The sequence below is a fragment of the Convolutriloba macropyga genome, chromosome 3 (genome assembly GCF_964194025.1).
Source record: "Convolutriloba macropyga chromosome 3, txConMacr16.3, whole genome shotgun sequence".
Taxonomy (NCBI): Eukaryota; Metazoa; Xenacoelomorpha; order Acoela; family Convolutidae; genus Convolutriloba; species Convolutriloba macropyga.
The window spans coordinates 58,016,789-58,029,109 of NC_134470.1; the positions used below are offsets into that span (position 1 = coordinate 58,016,789).

At 35.0% G+C, this 12,321-nt stretch overlaps 1 protein-coding gene across 6 annotated transcripts in view; it reads left to right on the forward strand.

Moving 5' to 3' along the window:
- LOC142336312 (brefeldin A-inhibited guanine nucleotide-exchange protein 3-like) overlaps positions 1-12,321 on the forward strand; it is a 179,254-nt gene that overhangs the window by 58,293 nt on the left and 108,640 nt on the right. For 5 of the 6 annotated variants that reach the window (XM_075385052.1, XM_075385054.1, XM_075385056.1 and 2 more), the window contains 2 exons: positions 4,150-4,479; positions 5,087-5,229. In XM_075385052.1, the coding sequence (XP_075241167.1) occupies positions 4,150-4,479; positions 5,087-5,229 (473 nt within the window). The remainder of the gene's footprint in view (positions 1-4,149; positions 4,480-5,086; positions 5,230-12,321) is intronic. The other variant, XM_075385055.1, reaches the window with a different exon arrangement.

A 12,321-nucleotide genomic window follows, 5' to 3' on the forward strand; every position in this document is an offset into this window, starting at 1 on the left:
TTTTTTGTTCATTTTCGAGTTAATCGATCTTCAAGGGCCAATGAATATTTTTCAGGTCTTGCAGATATAATACTGAACCGATTTCAGAAACCAAAATTGGCTTCGAGCATATTTTTGTCAGTTTTTTTTAAAAGGAAAAAATTTGCTTTAGGTTTAAAAGCTTCAAGAGTTTTCGCAATGAGTATATTATTGTTTAAAACTAATCTTTTGAGATGATTTTGTTTGTGTTCTGGCTGGCATTGTTCAATCCACATCCTGGTCAGGTAGAGTACGTCCGAGTAGTATTGAATGTTCTTTGAATTGTATTTCAGGACTTGTCCTGCTATGTTTTTTACTTCGTCTAACAGATTTTTGTTTCGTCTTACCCTGACTTCTTGGAATTGACTTTTTCAATGACTTACCTGACTAAAAAAAATGGCTTCTGAACTCACTTATGGAACTTTAAATTTTATGAAAATTTGCTTGTTAAAGGTCAATAGTGTGCATCTAAGTAGTGCCAAACATATATGCCCTAATTCTTGATTATTAGAGTCTTGAGTTTTTGATTTTGAATTTTAATTTTAGGATCTTCTCCGTATGTGCCCCCAGTACGTTATGCGCACCCCAGTTACAGAGCACGTGCCATTACTTAGTAAGTAATTATGTAAAAAATAGTGCACGTGCATCTGAGGGGTGCAAATAATATGCGCCCACTAAGCTGAGGGGGCACTAACGGAAGAGATCTTAATTTTGAAAAGCCATATTAGGGCTTTTTCCTTATAGAGCTTATGTGTCTCATAAAAATGACAGTATGAAGCTAACCCAAAAGTCTACTGGTCTATTAAAGGACTGGTGGCCGACCTGTCTATCTAGTCTCTTTAGTTGTTTCAATTCATGGAAGGCCACAAGCGTCTATCGCGGCTATTTTCCGGCAATCTGCCGGCTATGTTTTAAATATGACAAAAACTGCAAGTTAGATTTACTTTAAGCAAAACCGTAAAAAATACGATCCAGGATCGGAAGTTTTGAGGCATCTTATATAAGGCATTCTATTTACGAATCTTTATTTCTTACTTAGATGAGAGCTATTTGTGCCTCCGGTTCTCAGAACAGTGTTCTGGAACTATTAATTCGGAGGCTCGCTAATTGAAATCGATACTTACCAAAACTTAATAATTTTTTCCGTATACTAATATTTTTGTTTGTCAAGAAATCTGCTGTGCGTTTTCTTGGAGCAACTTTTTTAAACAGGTACACAGAAATAGCAAGGCCAGTTTTCTTATTGTTGATTTTTGCGATAAAAATTATTCGGATTGTGTTTTGGCTCCTTCGTTTTCCAAATATTGCTGCATTTTTATTATCGAAATTACAGGCGAAACTGTTATCCTTTAAAGGTTCGAATAATGAGAGAGCCCATGTATGTTCTATTGAGGCCCATTGATTGAAAATTTTGTTTTAGAGTAATGCTCTCGGTGTTTACGGCTCCGGCAAAAATTTTTTGTAATTGTTTAATTAATACCTGATATTTACCAGCATTTGCTTTTTAGCCTCATAACTAAGGCCAATATGTCAATGGTCTATTTCGCTTTCTGAGGATCAGTTAGTTAAACTATCTAATGCTTTCAGATGATACATAATGTTTTTTTGCTGATATAACTCAATAATTTTCCAAAATTGATAATTTGTTTTTGATATATTTAATATTTTTGTCAAATAGGTTTTTTGTTAACATTTTGAGCAATTACGTGTTGATGGACTAGCAGCAATTCTAGAGATAGCTCTTGTTTGATCGAAGTCCGAAAATCATTCGAATTGAAATGGGGCGCTGTTATTTTAAATATTCTGCCTTTACATTACATATGTTAATTACAGACCAGAATGATTTCAATTCACAAGCGAATTATTATTAGATCAAGTTTACGTGGAAAGGGGCGCCAGAAAACTTATACTGCATTTTAAGTTGAAATTTAAAAAAAAAATTTGCTCAAAAAACAGTATTTGCGTAAAATTGTTTTAGTTTTGGATTTGTGCCTATATTCGTGGTTTTGTTTTAATCTTATTAATGACAGTTGGGAATGGCTTCCTAGGCATCTACAAGTTAATCAATTTAGTTATTTTTAGCTGAAAGCTTGTAGTTGTTATACCTTTTTCAAAAATGTTTGTTTTCAAATAAAAAATAACGATTTTTTGAGGTTTGCAACTTTTTTTATTCTTGTCACCTTGCAGCGTAGTATCAGCAAAGAAAGAAAGTGATAGAGAGCGAGAAAGAGAGAGAGAGAGGGATTTGCCCCTTTTGGATTTTTGTTGCTAACAGGTCAGAATGATTTCAAATCAAAAGTTGATTATTAATAGATCAAATTCACGTGCAAATGAGGGAGAATGAATACAAATTGTAAATTGAGCGAAAGGCATTAACATTTTTTTTTCAACACTGTTTTTGCGTAAAATTGTTTGAAATTATTGTTTACCTCTAAGTGTTGTCATTTTGTAGTCTTTTTTTTAGTTTATCTCACTATTTACCGGTCGAAATGGCTGTCTAGATAGCTACAAGTTAATCAATTAAGTTAGTTTTTTAATAAAAAGCTTATTATGGTTGTTATGACTTTTTCAGAAATGTTATTTTTCGAAACAAAAAACAATATTTAAAGCTTTGCTGTTTATCTGATTTTTGTCACACTGCAGCTTAGCTCCAACAATGAGACATGTCGCATTCTTTTCAAATGAATTAGAACGGAGGCGCATTGCGGTTTTAACTATTAAATAATGGCTTTGGAGTTTTTAATTGCTCTTGTTGTAAACGTGTGTGTCTTTTTTATGCAAATTTTTTGCTAGACAATTTTGCGTTTTTCTTCCAGAACATTCTTTGACTTCTCAAGTGACTTTTTTACGCTTTCGTTCACCATTTTGAGTGGTCTCTAGTGCTCCGAAGTAAAGCTTGTTGCTAATATAAAATCGGTTGCAGCATAGGAAACTTATGTGAGCCGTAGCGCAGTGGTTAGTGTGGGTGGCCGTGGTTTGGGAGGTCAGTGGTTTGAATCCAGGTGGGGTCGAGTTTTTTCGCACCCATAAAGAAAAATTGATCTATACTTAAGACCATGAATTAAATTGCCTTGTCTGTCGTTCAAGAGCAATTCTTCCGACATTTGTCGGTTTATGTTCTTGTTTGATTTTGGACTTTTTCGATTTTGTTTTTTTTTTTGTTATCCTGTCACTTCATCACATTATTAACAAGTCGAAAATCGTATTTATGCCTTTGAGGAAGATACGGTTGATTATATTTAGTGTTTTGAGTGAATAGATTAGGATTTTAACTGTTTGCGCACCGTTTTCTCGCAAAAATAAATACTTTTCTTTTCATGTATTATGTGTTTCTTTTGTCTCATAATTTAATTTTCAATATGTTAAATGACAGGTGTCATTGTTTTTTGGAGTTTTGGAGCTGTATGTGAAATTATTTACTACCTCTATTTGATAGCTAGTGTACCAGTTAATTTTTCTCAATAAAGAGAGATCCCATATCTTTTTTGATAAAATTTGAGTGATTTGCTTTAATTTAGGTTTTGTTTGATGCTTTTTTGAAGTTGTGAAGTTTTTTAAATAGAGGGACATTTAGTTTTTGTCGTAATTAATCGTTGTTCTTATATGATTTTGTTTGTCTTGTTTTTTAGTCTTGCTAATGGCAGGTACATCGACGCTCTAAAGAATTTTTTAATTCGTTTAGTGGTTTGAGTTCAAAGCAATTTTTTATTTGGATACAACAACTATTTTCGAACAATATAAGAGTTTTTCAAAGTTTTCGATCTCTTCCTCATTTGATAGATAATTAAGTCAAAAATGTGGTTGAGTGTGGTCCGAACATTATTTGCATACGCACGTAACTGAGCCTCCCTGTTATGTTCATAAATTCATTTTAGAGGTTAATTTGAAAAATGTTTTTTCTATATTTGACAAACAGCAGTATTTGCTTGGAAAGAAGTTTCTAAGTCAGAACTCTTTCCACGTAAGATCTTTATAGTTGTGCATTTGGGTTTGTTCTAAATGGAAGTCAAGGCGATCTGTCGCGTATAAATCCGTTACTAGGCTGGCTACTGGTGCATTATCAACTTTTGAAAAAAAAAATGTTTGAATTGTTAAACCAACTATGCATTGAGTTAATTTTGATGCTTTTAGACATTGATGGGATGGGAAATCTTGAACTGGGAGGAATGATGCTTCACATGAGTGACAAAACAAACGCCAGTCTTAAAAAGAGAATCCAGAATGAGCACAGTCAAGCACTTAATGCTGGTTTGAAGTTTTCCCGAAGGATTCTTCTCGCAGTTTGGGACACAATTCTAGACGTCCTGGCCCAGCCTCTGAGGTCCAAAACCATGTCTGGCGTGACAAGTATCGCCATGTTGATTGTAGAGGGAACGAAAGAAATCACTCAGAGAGATCGAGAGGCGATTTGTCTCAGTTTAGACGGTTTGAGAAGTGCCGCGCAGCTCAGCTGTTCTTTGGGTAAGTGTTCTAGTAATTGGGAATCCCTCTCCACCTCCCAGAGTGAATAAAATTTCAGAAGCCTGTGTGAACAAACTAACGCGTGTTTCGCATTAATAATGGTTCACGACGCCAGCAAGTGGTGAGACTAGTTATTAAAATTGTTTTATATCCTTATAAGGGGTATCTCCCTTATGAGGGGTGAGTGTGAATGGGGGTGTTCCTTTTCACATAACCAAGTAGATACGCAAATACACTGGATAAATTCTGCTTGCTCCTCTGATCTATTTGGTGCAGTGGGCATACAACTTATAAGACCCCAAACATTGTGCGTCCTATTTTTTTATCTATTACCGTGTCATAGTCATATAACAAAACGTAATCTCGAACTGGGGTTATAAACTCAACTTGGGAAGTGATGAAACAATATATTTTGTTTATCATATTGGGTAATAAGTAGGGCTATGGCACATTTTGAGTAGCGTCCTGAAAGAGTGTAGCATAATTGTGGAATGGCTCCAAGACTATGCTTAGTTCAGTTTCTGACAACTGGCATGTATTATTAAGGAAGAGAAATGTGAATCCATGCATTGGAGTTGATTCAATAGGAAGGTGATTATTATTTCAGGGGTGCCATCATTGTGTTCATCAGTGTTTCTTCTCATCACTAATGCCTCCTGTGCAATTGAGTACACCACTCACTCCGACCCATACCATTACTCTTCAAAATCCAAGGACAGAAAGGTTCGCCATGACATACTTTTACGAAAAGTAAGAAAAGTAATGCTCTACAAAGACTTGTTCACAAATTGCAGTATAATTGTTAATTGTTCACAACTAAATTTGTTGCAATTATTCCGTTGTGTTGGTCTTTGTCACGCCCCTATTTCGTCCCTCATAGTTACGTGATGATATTCCTTAAAATATCCATAATTAAGTGCTTTATATTAATTAATATTCAGTTAGTTTCAAGGCCATATATAGCCAGTATTTCCATCTAGGCCTGTAACCTCTAATTTGTTTATGTTTACGAAAAACAACCGCAGAGTGACAGTTTAATAGCAAACATATCAAGTGCCTAAAAGCCTCAATATTTACTTTTTTTGAGTTTCTTGAAGATAAATTCATATAATCAGTGAATAACTTTTGTGAGAGATTATGTACTTGGTGAAGTAATTATTCTGATAAAGTAGGTGCTAATACGGAACTTGTATATGTACTTAACAAACATCAAGAGACGTACAAAAGCCGGAAATTGCCCAACTTGAAAATCAGTAAATATTTGCGAAGGACCAATACAACTCAAGGCACAGTCCTGCGGAACTTACGATCACCAGAACACCGGAGAACCAGCCTGACAATCAGTTGCCTATCATCTTAAAAAAACTTGATAAAACTTGAGAAACTTCTTGTTAAAATTATTAAACAATTCTTGCTAAAAATAATTAAAGATTGAACTGGAAATTCTCTTGAAAACCTCCAAGTTTGATAAACTTAGTTATAGAAGAAATAGCGACTAACTTAACACTAAAATGCAAGGCGAAATAGTGGATATATCACGCATCTGAACCGCTCAATAAAAGGCTATTACTAGCTAATTTTATTCAAAATATATCTGCTAAAAAGCGTACTGTGAAACATCAAAATAAGTCCTTGTAAAATGGCAATTATTCAAGTTAATTACTCCTCATATAAACCACAATAACACCACGAGGAACACTATTAAAATCAGTGCGTAACATGGTGACAGGAGTTATTAACTGTTTTCCAGTTTAACGAACCGATATTTCGATAAATTCCTCGATAAATTTGATATTTTCTTCTTTTATTTTGTTGTTTTCTTTCTTCTCTTCTTCTTCATTACCTTAAGAGCCTCCAATCATCCAGAATCACATCTAGCACTTCCTTCTCGACCAAATTGATAACGCACAAAGCAGTAACAAAGGAAAGAATGGGTGGAAACTGTGTTTGTGTCTCTGTGGACTAAGTGTAACAACAATTCAAAAGTGTTTGAGTGGACACTAACTGGAACAAAACTCAACCACAGCCGCCACAACGGACCAAAATAACACAGGGTATTTACAGACGAGGATATTGTGAGTAAATAATTTTGTAAAATTAATTTTGGTGCTTTATTTATGTCAATTTATAAAGAACAAATTCTCCCCGCTATTAATAATTGTCGCTCGTCCCCCAATTTTGTTGAACATATTGAAGGAAACCACATTAATTATACCCAAAACAACAGTAAAACGCAAGCCCAGATAGTAACCGCTTTTTCCTCTTCATTTTAGAAGTCTATTGTTATTTATGTGCTAGATAAAGATGACAAACGTGTTGCAATTTATTGGACAGCAAAAAGTTTAAATCAGAAATCTCGTAAATTTGGACTTATCCGTCACAAACTTCAATCTGATAAAGAAATTAACCTTGATAACATCATCACTGATTATCAGATAACATCAGAATAATAAATTACTGAAACCATAATTTAATTATCAACTAAAAAAAGAGGGCAAAACAAAAATTTAAACAAAAATAAAAAACAATTATATTTTATTTCCCCGCCCAGCTCCGGAGGTTAATGAATCAAACAGTGACTTCGGTCATTATGCTGTTGCCTATCTGAGTGCAGCTTCCACAAGGCCTGTGCGGTCGTGGTCCCCACGAATTTTCCTAGACTAAGGGGCACTCTTTAGAGGTGAGACTTCGGCGGCCCATACGGCTTCAACGATATAAGTCTGACGATTCGACCGGAGCTTTAGGAATAGGCTTATAAGCAGCCCATCTTTATTATTTTCTGAACTAATGGTTTCAGTAGTTTCTTTTCTGATATTCTTGTGCTATTCATTTAACTGTTTTCATCTCTTAAAACCCTTTAATCTCTCCATTAAGTTAAGTTAAGTGTGCTATTTAATACTTTAGAACGAAAGTAAGACTGATTGAACGAAAAGCATATAATCTAATCGGGTAAAAAGCAAAATGGCACACGCGCAGATCAACATCACGCCTTTTCCGGATCAGAAACGGACAACTTCAACGAGTTTGAACAACTAATAACAGGTGCAATCGGAGATGCAGCAATCGCAGCCGCGCAACAAGCGAATTTTTTACAGTTACATTTAAAAGGAGACGCTTTACGATACTTTCTAACTTTACCAGAGGCTACCAGACTAGTTTTCGCAGACAGTATAACAGCTCTAAGAAACAGATTCACGCAGGATGGCTTGAGAGAGATCAGAATTATAAAGTTAGAGAATCAAAAGTTTAATCCAAAAACAGACACTGTAAAAAATTTCTTGGTAAAGTTAAGAACTGAAGCCAATAAAGCATACCCAGCGCCTGAAATAGTAGAAGCTCCAGCAGGGGTAGGCGACCCAGAAGCTCGTAGATTCGAAAGAGAGACAGCAGCAAGAGATTCTGCTCTAGAAACTTCAGAAAACAGAAAAAACAAGCAAATAAAGCGCTTCTTTATTAAGTCCATGCCAAATTGGCTTAAGCCTAAGCTTTTAGAAAGGCCAGACACAGATACAATAGATCAGTTATGCAACTTAGCTAGCCAACAGATTGCAATAAGAGAGATGTGTAACAGAGAAGAGTACTTTGATGACGGATTTAATGAAATAACTGAAACAAACACTGATAAAATGTTAAAAGCAATGACTGTTATTTCAAATAATCAAAAAGAACTTCAGCAGAAACTTGAACAGAGAGCAGCACCTAAAAATGAGCAACCGGAACAAGGCCCAGTAAACATTTTCACACCACATTACCCACAACAAGTCTACAAACAAAGTTATAGACAAAATTTCCGCCCTCAATATCAGAATTATCGACCAAATCACTATCAATATCAGCCCAATTATCGTCCAGTTCAGCAAAACTATCGGCCCCAGCAACAGTATGCCCCTCGAGTTTAGACCGCAATTTAATGCCCCTAGACCATTTTATTATAACGAACAGCCACAAACCCGGAAATATTGGTCCGAACCTTCAGATAGCCCCCCATTTGTTCACCCAGCTTATGTTAATAGACCAATTTATCGGTTCCCAACAAAAAATACCCCTCAAAACCTTCTTAGACAGGGAATAGTTTATGATAGCCCAGTGCCAGCACAAAACCGATATGGTAGTCAACAAGCAAACCAGTTTAATCGTGCAAGTATTCCTCAAAGTAGAAATATGAGAGGTATGAATTTCCCATTTAATCAACAAAAAAACTAATAAAGCCACCCAACTTTAAAAAACAAAATAAAAATTATAAAAACTCAGTTAATCATTACAACGAAAGCACGTCTAGTCCTTATTTAGATAAAGTAATAGAGCCAGTTTATAAAAAAAGTAACAAAAAGCGTAGAAAAGGCAAAAGTAATAATAATAAAAGTAAAGTTAATAATTCTGTGCAACTCCCAACACAAGTACCTCAATTCACACCAAAGCCAACACCACATGTTCAGCAATTATTCAGTATTGTCCCACTTTTAGGCAGAACATTATCCTATGTTAAAGTTAAATTTAATGGAGAATTAGAAAGACGCGCACTAATTGATACATGAGCATTTGCCAACGTGATAAGTCGTGAGTTTTACAAGGAGCTTATTAATACAAATATCAATTCAATAACAGAAATAGAAAAGCCTGATCTAGATAAAGTAAAAATGGCAAACGGAAATATAGTTAAAATTGACAAAGCAATTAAAGTTACATTTAAATTGGGCACACAAACATTTACAGAAGATTTCCTTGTTTTAATTGTCACAACTCCTGTAATATTAGGCAACCCATTCTTCATTAAACATAAAATTAGCATCTGCCCAGGACAAAGCTACATTAAATTCCCTGATCAAACATTACAAATAAATGAAATAAAGCCAGAAAAGCAACCCAGAAGAGTTGTAAAACGTAAAAAATTTGGAGTTTACACACAGAAAAAGCAAGTATTACAACCAAATCAACAAGCAGTATTAGAATGCAAGCTTTACGATAAACTAGAATCATTCACTGACCTTTGTGGAGTAATAATTCCAAACGAAATCTTTGAAAAAGACAGCGAAGTAATATTAACGTCGTCTTTAAGTAAAGTTGCTAAAAATAATATCCTTTATATCTATGTCTTGAACATTACTGATCACCCAATTACCATAAATAAAGGCGAAGAAATAGCAAAATTCTCATTCTTAACATCAGACCAAGCTGAAAAGTTGTTAGAAGTAGATCGTCAATTAATTAACGTTGCAAAAATGAGCGAAAATTACTTAACAGAAATAAATCAATTAATTCAAGTTACAGACACCCCGAAAAGAAAAGCTCAACCAGCAAAACCAGCGCCAGAATATGAAAAAATATGGTTCCCAACGCCTGAAACGTGCCCAGATCCGACAAATTTGTCGCCCTTGCAGAGAGAAATATTTGAGCAATTGTTAAAACTGCAAGAAATGGAGAAATTAGATCCAAAGGGTAATAATCAGGACCAAATAACCTTTTTGAGCAAATTCCCGTGGGAAAAATCAGCCCTCAATGATGGGCAAAAAGCAGTAGTAGGTGAACTACTAGTTGAATTCAGTGATATCTTTGCGAAACATAGATTTGACGTCGGATACAATACAGATTTGAAAATAAAGTTAACTCCAGAAAGAAGCATACCAATTTATGAACAAGGCCCTCCAACACCTGTCCATTTGAGAAATGAGTTACAAGTAGAACTAGCATTAATGCATTACTACGGACTGATAACAACTTTGTCTCAATCAAGATATAGTAGTCCACTTTTCGCACAACGAAAGAATTCAGGAAGACTTAGACTATTAATTGACTTGAGAAAAGTAAATCATTTGTTGAAAAACGATTATGTGAATACAAATTTCCCAATTTCGAACATGAGCGATGCAATAAACTACTTTGCCGGGAAAAAAACTGTTTACGAAACTTGACTGTTCTCAAGCATATCACTGTGTGCAAATGGCAGACGATGTATCAGTGCAACTGCTAGCATTTAACTTTGCTTCGAGAACTTATGCTTATAAATGTCTTGCACAAGGATTGAATAAGTCAGTAACAGGATTCAGTTCCTTTATTAGACATTACTTGGACCCATGCTTAGCTTCAGGAAATTGTACCCAGTTTATGGATGATATTGGAAATGCAGTAACAAACTTTGAACAATTGGTACCCTCTTTACGAGAAATCTTTACATGTATACGTCAATCCGGACTGAAACTGTCGCACGAAAAGTGTGAAATAGCAACAGATACGGTGAAATTCCTTGGAAATAACATCAGTGCAGAAGGAATATCACCAGAAAAATCAAAAATAACGAAATTTGTTAAATTTAAAATGCCGAAAACAACAAAGCAAGTAAAACGACTAATTGGCTTCACTCAATTTTTCCGTAATTACATACCTAATCTAAGTGAGAAACTCTGTGTCATTTTACAATCTCCTGAAGAAGGATGAGTAATAGAAACCACAGAAGAACTTGTAAAAGCATTAGAAGTAATAAAGAAGGATCTAATGGAAGCAACAAATGTAACATTGCGATTGCCAAAACCAGGTCTACAGTATGTAATTCTTTGTGACGCTAGTTACCACGGTGCAGGTTTTGTACTAATGGTGGAAGACTACGTAAATGAAACAGGAAAGAAAGAAAAGAAAACATACGCTCCCGTATCGTTTGGATCGCATTTGTTTAATGCTACGCAATTAAAGTTCTCAATTTACTACAAAGAGTTCTTAGCATTGTACTACGCGCTGGACTACTTCTCGCACTACATTTGGGGATCAAGTAAACAAGTAATTATACTAACTGACAACAAAAGCCTTACACAATTCTTTCAGTCAAAAGTAATACCACCATCTCTTTGGAATTGTTTAGACAGAATACTCGCATTTAACATAGTAATTGCTCATATTCCTGGACGCGCTAATTACGCAGCAGATTTCCTCTCTAGAATGGCGAACGACAAAACAGCAACAATGTCTTTAAAATTAACAGATAGAATTCCAGTCAGAGAAATAGAAATTGATACTGAAGCACAAAACCCTGATAAAGAAATGAATGCCTTATTTGATGAACACCAAGCACTTGGAAACCAAGTTACGGATGAAACCCTTCAACAATTAAAAACCCTGGGATTATACGAAGAGTACAAAAAGCAGCACCTCAATAACGAATTAAACGAAATTCAAGGGCTATTTAAACTTAAAAGAAAACAAGAAATAAATTCAATTGAGTACCCAAATCCATTTGATGAGGTCCCAGATCTTACAGACAACTTAATTAGCCTTAATTTAGCAGAAGAGCAGCAAAAAGATACAGACATTAGAACAGTAATAAATTGGATTCAACAAAACAATCAACAACCAGACTTAAAGTATGCTTCCACCAATTTAAAAAAGTATCACAAACATTTAAACAGATTAATTCTTGAAGGGAATGTCTTATACCGGAATTTTTATGGTGATACTGGAAAAGTACTTCATAAACAATTCTGTGTACCTAAGCATTTGTGGAAAGAGACTATATATAGGCTCCATAATTCACAAACAGCAGGTCACTTAGGCATCAAAGCAACAATTCAGGAATTTAGAAAGCGATTCTATTATCCAGGCTTCACCGAACACTTCAGTAGTTTCATCAAAAACTGCCTTACTTGTCTCCAATTAAACAGAGTACCAAAAAGCCATATTACACCAAAGTTACAACCAGTCAGTTCACTACAATCATATCCAGGAGATATGCTCCATATAGATTTAGTAGGCCCCCTAAAGTCATCGCAATTTAAGTATGTTCTGAGTGGAATAGATGTTTTCACAAAGTACCTATTCGCAATTCCATTAACAAATGGATATGCTGACACAGTAGCC